At 42.1% G+C, this 11,785-nt stretch overlaps 1 protein-coding gene across 1 annotated transcript; it reads right to left on the reverse strand.

Annotated features, from left to right (window-relative positions):
* Window positions 1-749: 749 nt before the first annotated feature.
* Window positions 750-8,319, reverse strand: LOC146378409 (uncharacterized). Its single transcript, XM_084944475.1, has 7 exons — window positions 8,249-8,319; window positions 6,568-6,942; window positions 6,214-6,489; window positions 5,504-5,594; window positions 3,982-4,036; window positions 3,556-3,674; window positions 750-2,740 (listed from the first exon to the last, which is right to left on the reverse strand). The coding sequence occupies exons 1-7, from the start codon at window positions 8,298-8,300 to the stop codon at window positions 2,683-2,685; spliced, it is 1,026 nt and encodes a 341-aa protein (XP_084800601.1). The 5' UTR covers window positions 8,301-8,319; the 3' UTR covers window positions 750-2,682.
* Window positions 8,320-11,785: the final 3,466 nt, after the last annotated feature.

An 11,785-nucleotide genomic window follows, 5' to 3' on the forward strand; every position in this document is an offset into this window, starting at 1 on the left:
GGCACATTTTTGCTCTTCCTGTTCATCATTAGGACAACAAACTCCTCCAGAAGCCTCAAGATTCTTAAATTCTTATATCCTGTATTTGTATCATTGTTGTGCCTCATCGTTACATCTAAACGATGCTAAGAATACATTTATTTATTTTGTGGTTTGATCGTGTGAAGTCATCTTACAGGAACTGTTTTCTTGCTGACCTGGTTCTCCAAAATTGCCCAGAAACGTTTCTTTTTTTTGGTACTTCCTCTGAAAACAGCCTTTCACACTCGAATCAGCCCACGTCCTCAAGGTGAGAAATTAAAAAAAGAAACCGTTTTTCTAAACTTTGAGATGAGGAAGAAACTGAGCTGCATCCTGCTGGTGCAGTTTCATCAGCACGGATGTTTCCTGCTAAAAACTTCCATATTTACAAAATGATGCAACAAGAACAAAAGTGCTGCTCAGGGAAGCTTTTTAGTATTTATCCTTCTCCCTCTGAGCGAGAATGTGAACGACAGTAGAGTACAGAGTACAGAGTACAGTACAGAGTACAGTGCAGAGTACAGAGTACAGTAAGAGGGACTCCAGAGGGTTCAGTCAGACATGTTTTGCAGACCAGTGTCAGTGAAGAAATTATTTAAATTACACAAACATAAGAGAAAAACTCGTATTTACAGTCGTCACAGTCGCAGACTGTGCTGAGAGGAGACTCGAGCACCCGTTTGTAGACAAAACAAAGCGCAGAAACAAACTCAGTATTACGTGAAAGCGAGCCGTTTATTATGGCTGATGGAGAAATACAAAGAGAACCGAGAAAAAAAAACTATAACAAAAACTGGAAAAACTAAAACTAAACATGAAAAACTCTAAATGTGAAACTTGGCATACATAGATACCTGGAACATGGAGACTTGACGCACAAGACAACAGACGACCTGACACTGAACAGAGGAAACCAGAGGACCTAAATACAGCAGGTCCAGTTAGCATCAGCTGAAGGGTCGTCAGGTCCTGCACAGATCAACTGTGTTGGAGCACATCTTCAGCCTCAGGCTGAGAAGAGTCCCACAGGTCTGGAAAACCTCCTGTGTGCTACCAGTGCCAAGGACTCCACATCCCAATGACCTCAACAGCTACAGGCCAGTGGCTCTGACATCCCACCTGATCAAGACCCTGGACACCGGTCCTGGTTCAGCCCCTGGTGAGCTCATCACTGGAACCACTTCAGTTTGCCTACCAGCCTGGCACCTGGAGATCGCTGGGAGCACTGTGAGAATCATGTTCTTTGATTTCTCCAGTGCCTTCAACACCATTCTTCCCACAGTCCTGAAGGACAAGCTGGAGACTCAGGAGTGGACCGTCACCTCACTACATGGATCCTAGACTACCTCACTGACCAACTACAGTATGTGAGGACTCAGGGCTGTGTGTCGGACAGGGTCGTCTGCAGTACGGGGGCCCCACAGGGAACGGTTCTGGCTCCGTTCCTCTTCACCATCTACACTGCAGACTTCTCCCACAACTCCACCCAGTGCTTCCTGCAGAAATTATTTGACGTCTCTATAATAGTCGGCCTCATCACTGATGGGGATGACAAAGAGTACCAAGAACTGACCCATGGTTTTGTGGACTGGTGCCAGCAGAACTACCTCCAGATCAACACCAGTAAAACCACGGAGCTGGTGGTAGACCTCCACAGGCACAAACATCCTCCACTGCCACCACTGAACATCCAAGGTATGGATCTTATCTTATCTTATCTTATCTTATCTTACACAGAAGAGTAATGAGGGAAGTGGAAACACCTGGAAACACAGCTGACACAAATAAACACGATGCCACAGGGGAAGCAAAACTAAACACACTGAACATGGAAACACAAGACTGATTGATTGACAATTGGACGTGGGAAACACAGACATGAATCATAAAGCAGACTGGGAAGATTGAATGAAACACAAGGAGAGGAACATGGAAACAGATAAGGGGAACGAAGATATAACTAAAAATCATGCAGGAGGACAAGACAGACTTTCACAGGAAACAGAAAACAACACATACACAGGGGAGCATGGATGAAATTTTATCTAAACAAAACCTAACTAAGACATACTAATAACACACGAACTTACCATTACTCTGATACATCATAAGAAATCAAATATACAAAATAAACTTGCTGCGTCACAGACTGAGCGCCCTGACAACAGAGCTCGGTACACTCAGTACTGTACGTGAATGTGATGTTTCATAGTGTGAGAAAACAAACCAGACAGCAACCAAAACCCAGAAGGCAGACACACCCAACAACTGAGCTTTCAGTAGAGACGCATCGAGCTTAGACGCTGCCAGTGATGCTGATCTTGAACAAAGCATGATTCCTCTGCAGGGCCTGCAAGAAGCAGCTGCCAAACCAACACGTAGCCCCCCAGGCAGGGTGGACAGGGTCATCACACTAGAACAATACCATTGTAGTACTGATGGAGGCTGTGATGGAGACATAAAGCTGCATTTATGAATTTATCCAACTGTCTGCACCACAGAGCTTTCACAAGAGGAATCTGATAATCGCAGCGAGCTGCCTGCTGCTGTATGAAAGTCAGACTGCAGCAGATCAACACAAAGTGCTGCAGTTCAGAGCTTCCTGCAGCTTCTCCTATGGTCAGCGTGGCTCCTTTCAGTTCTGTGGGTGAGAGTGCGACTTCAGCCTCGACTGGCTAGTGAAGAGTAGACAACGGCATTATCGACTTCCTCCACGTGCCTGTGAAAACCAAGAGAAAACTCCACATGAGCGCCATAAAAACATCTGGGGTTAGAGTGAGCGCCCACATCTGGCTCCCAACAGGGCTGAGCCCCCTGCACCACAGTTACACCACTGTAATGTTTGCAGACGATACCACGGTGGGGGGGACTCATTTCTTGGGGGGATGAGTCAGTCTACTGCGTTCTTTTATTCTTCTTTTGCAGATTTGTGTCTCTATTTTGTTGTTCAATGCTTTGTTGCTACAATGACAATAAAGATTCTGATTCTAATGATTGGAAAATTCCATATGTGAAAAAATAAAGAGCAAGTAGCTGCAAGCAACGAAGTCCAAGAGTTAGAATTAATAGGAAGCCTAAAAGCAGTCACCAAGTAAAAGAAGTCCAACGACTTTTACACACCAAAGAGAAAACCCAGAGTCCCAGAATGCATCACAGCATGGCATCAAATCGACAGTTTTTCAGTGAGTCAACAACCTCATCACATACTTACCTGAGATGTAAGAAGAGCTTATTTTAACTCACACAGTTATTTATGGTCCTCGTGCTGCTGCAGTTATTAAAATAAATAAATCTTTCAAAATGTCTCAGCTGTTTGTAGCTACTGTTAGCTGTTAGCTGTGTTTTATGTTTATAGGGTAAATGTACAAGTAAAAACAAGTAACAAATAATAATGATGTTTGTAACTTTTATTCATTTTAATTTAGTTCCTCTGATTTTCTTCTTACGTGTCTGTTTCTCACCTGAAAATCTGAAACACTACAAGCATCAAGCAAAGACTTTCCATCCTCACAGCTGAACAGCTGTCTGTCCTACCTGCTCCTCTCATGGCTGTGTTGGAACTGCACCGAGGCGTAGCTGACGTCCTCCACAGCTCGGCTGGTTTCCTGTTGGTGACTTTCTTCTTGGATGCTGCTGTAGATGTCATGAGGATGCTGAAAACAGCCAGAAATACAGACGTGTGTAAAGCCATCACTGTCGAGCTCCCCGGCCCGATCCCTAACCGTATGAACCAATATCTTATGATCAACCATTATTATGTTTTTGACCATTAATTGCAAAGACTTTGGAGAACCATTAAAAGAAAACAACATCAAAATGGCATCTGGGTTTAGGAGTACAGTCACTGACAACCATTTAGATTTCACGTAGTCGTAGACAGATCATAATCTCCCCCTCTGTGCTCATTTAAGATGAAATATTCTACGAGAGTCCGAAATTATCTTTGAAATCATAACTCACCTTTGGCTCCGTCTCGCCTCCATCAGCTCTCTGATGCTCTGCTGCTGCCAGCTTCCTGTAACAATATGACTGTCATGTCAACAGGAACCAGAAGATCTACCTAAAATCATGAATGTAGAAAATCAGGGGCAAAGAGAAAGAAAGCGCGATGCTAAGAAAACTGGAGACATGAATTAAAAATGGCTTTTTTAAGACTGTAGCTTCACCGAATAACGTCTGAATCTAAGAGTGAAACAGGAACTCAAGCTGTAGACATGCAGAGCGACGCTGGAGATCAAGATCACATCGAGCCGCGCAAAGTATCTGATGTTTTATCTAATCACTATAGTTTTGTTCTACATGTATAATGACAACAAACGGCTATTCTATTCTATTCTATTCTATTTGTATACATTTTATAAAACAAAGTATTTCTTAACTGTGAAAACAGATTAGCTGTATTGCATTATCATGCAAAAAAAACCATTTATATATGTTTTGTTGTTTCTGTGTGTCTGCAGCTGATTTCCCACAAACTCAGGCAGCTTCCACGGTTGTCCTTTCACACAAACACAGCAGGAGCTTATCTGCTTTGTGTACACCAGTGGAAATAGTGTGAATTAGGAGAAGTAGCTGCTCGGACGGAGTGAGCAGGAGGCCGTGCTGAACCAGAGTTTTTACCACATTTCTCACATGTAACTCACAGAAAACATAAACTGACCTTGACTTGCTGCCTCGACATTATTTTGTCTTATTGTATCACAATTATGTGCCAGAGACCAGCTTCGCTTCCCTTCTCCTCCATTGTGGTTATCAGCACATAACAATAATTTAATGTAATTCTTTCTTGGATACTTGTTTCTCTTTTGACTGTTACGCACAACAGATTCTTTCATTATGCAAAAGTTTAATAATGAACAGACTTAATTCATCTTCTCAGATCGAGGTTTAGAACGTTTATGCACCGATTTGTATGATTTCTGTGTAAAAGTGTGCTTTAAACATCTTTAATTTTATACGTTACTATCATAACTCAGAAGTAGGAAATCCTAGAGAAGTTCAGAACTGCAATTCTTGTGTAACAATAAACGCAGAGTTGACAGTTCTCGCTGCTGCTTCTCGCACTTACATTTGGGGAAATGACTTATTTAAAAATGCAGGCAAGTATTCATCAATACTTCATGTTTATAGTTCTGATATGTTTCCGCTCATGTTCAAAACTTTCTGCACACAAAACATGTCACACACGTCTGTGTTTCCTGTGACTTTTTGGAATCATTATCATTAAAATAACACTCGTAAAATAAAACAAAAATATAATTTACAGCTGAGATCATATCTGAATTTTTTACTTCTGGCAGCCCAACTTGCTAAACAGGATCTCTCTGTGTGTGTGTGTGTGTGTGTGTGTGTGTGTGTGTGTGTGTGTGTGTGTGTGTGTGTGTGTGTGTGTGTGTGTCCTTTACGATTCTTTACACATTAAAAGCCACCAAAATGTTAAAAATTTTAAATGTAGAAGAAACACATAAAGTGTGATTTGTACCTTCTGATGATGAAGATGAAGAGTATGAATGCGATGACAGCCAGCAGGACACCCGACACCACGCCGACTATCAGAGGCAGGTTACCATCAACTGTAAAATGCAGAAATAATTCATAAAGAAATTTACAAATAAAGAAACAGACTAGACAAAAATCCCCTTTTTCTCCAAAAAACTGTAAACTTTTATTTATTTTTGCATCATTTATGGTTACGTTGTTTGTGGTTTTCCATATAATTTATCATGAAGATATCACACACCAGTCTTGTTTCTCTTCATTGGCTTACTGTGGAAATTCAAATGTTTTTAAATATTTTAATTGCATTTATATCCCTGCAAAGCCCGACTCCTCCCTACATAACAGACCTGCTGAGACCTTGTTGCTCTCTGCGTTTTAACTGTTCAATACTCTGAGTTTAAATCCAGAGGTGACCAGGCTTCCAGCTGTGGCGCCTCTGAAACAGTCTTCATCAGAACAGCTGAATTAGTGGTTTGTTTTAAACAGCAGCTGAAGCTCATTTTTAGAGGCTCACTTCTCCTTTATCTTTCACACTCTGGCTACTTTACACCGAATATCCATGAACGAATAGAAGTATGCTTGAATCTCTCTGTTCTATAAAGTGCTCTACTGACTGACATCAGCCCCCTCTGCTGTGCATTAGAGAAACGCCTGCAGTGTATTTACAGTCTGTGTAATATCTGATAAAGATACCAGGCTGTCGTTCCTCCGCCTCCACCTGCAGGCTGTACGGCTCAGAGAGAGTCTCCTTGATGCTCTTCAGAGCACAGGTGTAGTTCCCAGAATTCTCTGCAGTCAGAGGGCTGAGACGGAGGGAGGGGCCAGTGTCTGAGAGGGCGTGGCCATCTTTGAACCAGGTGACCTCCAGTTGGTGGAAAGTGCAGACTGAAGCACAGAGCAGTGTGATGTTTTCACCTCTGCTCAACTTTTTATCATCACTGGAGCTGATTATTCTCATTTTGGTCGAATCTAAAATCAAAGTGATCATTAGTTTCATTGAATGCTCATTTATGTTTTTTTATTAATGTCAGGATATTTTTCTCTCACCATCAACTGTGACAGTCACTCCTGTCTGGTTAGTAAAATGTCCTTTAAGATGATCAGCTTCCATCCTGAAGCGAAAGCTTGCGTTGTCTCCCTGCTGAACATCTCTGATCTGTAAAGTGCAGTTTGTCTTCTTGTCTCCCAGATATTGATAACGAGAATCGATGTTTGCTGAGTTGCTGTCATACACAGATGGAGTGGTGCCCTGACAGATCACATGGTTCTTACACCAGAGAACTCTGATGATCTTTAGAGGAACTTCTCCTTGACCATCACTGAAAGACTTCAGAGGTGTGAAGGTGCAAGGGAGGGTGACAGTGGATCCTCTGACAGCACAGGTAGACGTGAGAGGATAGATCACAGTTTGACCCACAGCACCTGGAAACAGATGGTATAGAAGTAATTATATGTAAATGTTCATACTATAACTACTGATGCAATAACACATGCTGAAGCCCACCGTAACATCCTGCAAGTGTTCCAAGGAACACAACACGTATTAAACATGCAAACCATCATTTCACTAGCTGGGCCCACGTCCTCATTTTAGGTTTGACAGTGTTTGAGTAGGTAAAGGTGATGCTTGGACATGAATTGAGCTGCGGTTTGGGGAAGGCCTCCAAGGATGGAGTGGGGCACGTAAACGAGAATGAACAGCTTGCAGAACTGGGGAAAACTATGTAGGTGACAACAGGAAGGAGCGTGTTTAGGGGCGTGGTCCTGCTCCTGAAATTCTGATACATAATCTCCAACGAATAAAGCTCACATGTTCTTTGCATGGTTCACTGTTAAGGTAGCGGGCCACTGATAGTGCCATCTAGTGGTCGCTATGACACTGAAAGGCCTACACGAGGACGTCAGGTCATGTAGTTTATCGAGTATGGAGGGCGCTGAGCTAGAAGGATGTTCAAACCATGGACTTATTATTGTACACCAACAAAAAACATGTATAAGAAATAAAGTGTTTTTCTCTGTCTATCGATTTCCTCACACACCGGTGTTCGTTCTCCCTCACATCTCCGGCCTGACATACGAGCAGATGAGTTGAGGATGTACAGCCTGTGAAATGAAATTATACGTCTATCTGTACTTATATCGCAAAATTAAATATTGTAGCAGTTACTCAGCTACATTTACCTGAAAGCTTTAAACAATCATGTGTTACATTAGGATTGTGCCACGAAGAGTTTATGATATTGTGTAAAATTGTGTTAAAATAAACTTTCTTCAACCTCTTTTGACTGAGATTCATTTATAGATATTACTTTAAAAATGTACTTTTGTTACTTTATTATTAGTACATATCTCCAATGTGACTGAATGTAAACATTTCTGCAAAGAAGAGTTTTCTGAATTCCTGCAGAGTGAAGTAAGACTCACTGACAGCTGTCACACAACACTTATTAGGCTCAGGCAGCAGTTACTTTGTCACATTTGTCACAGTAAGTTTAAACTGTTTTTTTTTTTTCATTAATAAATGAAATGTTAAAAAAAGCAAATATGTTTTATAGCAGTGCAGCCAGGGTCATCATTTCAGCAAAAAGAGAAAAACAATGAGGTCATAAATTCTTTTACACTAATAAATCTGCTCAGACGCCCTTCTGCTTTCTTCTTTCCTGTTCCTGTGACAGTGTCGGCTTTCTCTGGAGGTTAAAAACTAATGAAAGCATCACTTCAGTCTCACCTGTCAGGAGGAACATGAAGCTCCACAGAGTCTTTTCAGTGCAAACTGCCATTCTCAGTCCTCTGCTGACGTCCTTCAGTTTAACCTTCTGCTGCTTCTGCTGGAGCGAGAGAGAGAGAGAGAGATGGTTGTGACTGTCTGTCCCAATGTCACTTTCAAACTTCCTTTTATTTCAGCAACTCTTTTCTCTTTGACTCTGTTTTGTAAAGTTGCTAACTCCCTCTTTTAAAGTAACTTCCTTTCTTACAAAACACTGTCACTGTTTTTAACGTAATTTCTAAAAACAGTGACAGTGTGAAGAAACTCCCATCATGCAGCAGTAAGAGGTGTTTTCTTTCCACTGTTGAACCTGTGGTGGTGGTTGGAGAAACATCAGTGACCAGGTTATGTTGGCGTTGCCCCCACTGATGGAAACACTTTGTCCTAGTTTGTGTGGATCTGGCCACCGTACGGCTGATTCAATCAAATATTCAAAAACGTTCAAACATTTGACAGCCTTTGAATTTCTGTGCAGAAATTACTGGAATCTGACCGAGCTTTGAGGAATAGTCATAGTCAAAGTAAACTTTATTGTCATCTTTGTACAGTACAGTACATAGCAGAGACGGCGAGGCTCCAGTTCCATTCAGTGCAAAAGACAACAATAAATATAAGAAGAGTAAGAAATAAATATACACTTTAGGACTTAGGTAAAGGTAAAAGGTATAAATAGTAGGTGAAGCACACAAACCTCGATAAAGTTGGATCCTTTTGTTAGAGGTGAGATGGGAGTCTGGGGCAAGCCTGTTGTAGGTTGGTAAACCTGAGCACAGGAGAGGAACACATATTGTAACCTGTGTGTGTAACATATTGTATTATTTAAATAAGTTTAGCCTGTTACTGTTAGTGTCTTGTAGCAAAAGTAACCCACATAGTTTCCTTAGGGATTATTAAAGTATTCTGATAACATCCTACAATGAGTTGAAACATTAACTTGTTATTTATTCCTGCTTAAAACAGATTATTAATGGTTACAAAATCTTATTTGGTTTTCGTATGTACCTGTTTTCAGTGATATCACCTTTAATAGTTGTTAATAGTTAACACTATGTGTTAACAGACCTCTCTGCATTAAATCATCCCTGTTATTAACCTCTGTCTCTCTTCCACAGCATGTCTTTATCCTGTCTTCCTTCTCTCACCCCAACCAATCACAGCAGATGGCCCCGCCCCTCCCTGAGCCTGGCTCTGTCGGAGGTTTCTTCCTGTTAAAAGGGAGTTTTTCCTTCCCACTGTCGCCAAAGTGCTCATAGGGTTTCTCCATTTCCTCTGTGGAATATTTACCTTACAGTATACAACACCTTGACACAACTGTTATTGTGATTTGGTGCTGTATAAATAAAACTTAGTTGAATTGAATTCCTGCTACTTCTGGTTTCTACTGGTTTTGCTACTTGATGCTGTGCTCTTGAAGCAGATATGTTTAAGGGCCCTGTTAAAGGTAAAAATAGTGACAGTGTGCTAATGCTGAGTGTTGACCAGAGACAATGTAAGACAGAGACATTATTATTATTTTTTTTTTTTTTGCCTGTCCCGTTTGGCTCTTTTGCCATCAGAATTATTGTCTAAAGGCGAGGAAAGATGCCCAACGGATTTACTTTACCAAATGGACCATCCCAGCCTTGCCGTAATGGTCTATTTGATTCATCTTTTATTGTTTATTTTATTTATTTTTTTATTTTCACTTGCTAGATACGGGACAGACTTGAATGAGGAAAAGAAAAGGGAGAAAGGAAGAGGAGGAAAAAACAGCGGAGAAGAGGGACGGGGATAAAGGGCAAAAAAACAAAAACCAACTAAATAAGCAGACAAAAAAAAATCCATCTATCAATCACCTGGATCACCTGTTGAGAAAGAAAAAAGAAAACAAGCAGAAGAAAACGAGAGCAATACAATAAACAGCATCACGATGATATATGGGAGTATGACAGTAAATACTAAATGTTAAACATTATTGTGCAGCACGTAAGATCGACAGCACACAGTGTGCTTTGAGGTAGGAGCCAAAAAGGGTGTAGTTTGTGTGTGTGAGCACCCGTGTGTACACCTGTGAGCATGGACGCGCTTGTTTTTAAAAGGTTTCTTCATGTAATGATCTGCTAGAGGGTGTGGGGGGGCCACAGCCCCGTCCTCCAGGGCATGAAGCAGGTATGGAGGAGATCAAGACTCCAGACATCTGGAGGCCCCCAGAACACAAGAGACCAAGGAAGACCAACAGAGGGGCAGCCGCACCACTGTCCCAGAAAGAGCTGAGGAGAGTCCCAGATGAGGGGTCACTCAGCAGCCGTGGAGCAGAAGCCAGGGGGGGTTGCAGTGACGTGCCCGTGAGCTCCGCCGGCAGCCAGCTGCGCCAGAGTGACTGAGCCCCAGGCCGAGAGGCCGAGAGGCCGAGGGCACCCCACCACCGAAGTGGCCCGAGCGAGCCCCAGGCTCCAGGCCCCGATAAGCAGCCACCAAGGAGTGAGCCGGTGTGTACCTGGGCGCCCATCCCCGGACACAAAGAACCACCAACGCACCGATGTCTGAGGGAGTCCGCCACCGGCAGGGGAAGTGGTGGGGGGAGATAGGCCTCCATACCTTAGAGGGCCTGAGATGTCCCCAGAGAGGTGGCGTCTGATACCCAACCTGACATATAGACACAGACATACAGGCACACACAGGCACACATCCATTCCCACCCTCATGCTCTCATAGAGAGACATTAAAAACTCGTGAGCTGAAATCTACTGAAGAATTCTGAAACATAAGCAAAACATCCAGTGGAAGAAATAAAAACTCAGTAAACTTTGAGCTTTGTTGTTTATGTGCTGACCACTGAAATAAAGGTTTACATAGATAACGCTGTCATGATGGTGAGGTTTGATTTTAGAAGGACTTGACTTGGACTTCTGATTCAATTCAGTTTAATTTATATATGTAACCCGGGTTAAAAAGATGCATAAATAGTAAAAGATAAGTGAAGTCTAAGAATATAAATATCAAAGAGTTCATTTATTTAAATTTTCTTGTATATTAAAAAGGTAAAAGTTCATGTAAACTGATTAAAAAACATGTTTGCATTGTTTAAAATAAGTTATCTTTCTTTTCTTGTGAATTGTTTGCGAGAAATGTAATTTCCTACGGGGATAAGGTCTGTGAAGGTAACACAGGGTGGAGAAGGAAAAAGAGAAAAAAGGAGAGCGCGAGGAGGGAGAGCGGTGGTGCGTGAGTTACACGGAGCATCCGGAGAAGTTAGCTTGTTTTTATGTACTAGTAGTAAGTGTGTTTTGACTTTTCGGACAGATAAGTCACAGTGTCGGTAAGTTAGTGACATGACACGTAAAGTTTCGGCGTGAAGCTGCTGGACTGTGTGTTTTGTTTACTGCGGCCTGCACGCATTGAGTTAAAGTGAGGCTAACCCAGCCGTTCGCTAATAAGGACTACTGTAGGCTGCCGTTTCGCTAAAGTTGTGGAACGTAACAAGCTGCAGAGGATCGTTACCGAACTGGATAACGACGG

This window comes from Perissodus microlepis, chromosome 11 (genome assembly GCF_051167445.1).
Source record: "Perissodus microlepis isolate ML-2025 ecotype Zambia chromosome 11, ASM5116744v1, whole genome shotgun sequence".
In the NCBI taxonomy this organism is placed as follows: Eukaryota; Metazoa; Chordata; class Actinopteri; order Cichliformes; family Cichlidae; genus Perissodus; species Perissodus microlepis.

Bases quoted from the DNA above. Each gene is read 5' to 3' on its own strand.
- LOC146378409 (XM_084944475.1), bottom strand. From the start codon at position 8,300: ATGGCAGTTTGCACTGAAAAGACTCTGTGGAGCTTCATGTTCCTCCTG. The intron at 6,943-8,248 runs GTGAGACTGAAG...ATCTGTTTCCAG, and splicing joins CTTCATGTTCCTCCTGACAG to GTGCTGTGGGTCAAACTGTG. The intron at 3,675-3,981 runs GTGAGTTATGAT...GGCTGTTTTCAG, and splicing joins GAGGCGAGACGGAGCCAAAG to CATCCTCATGACATCTACAG.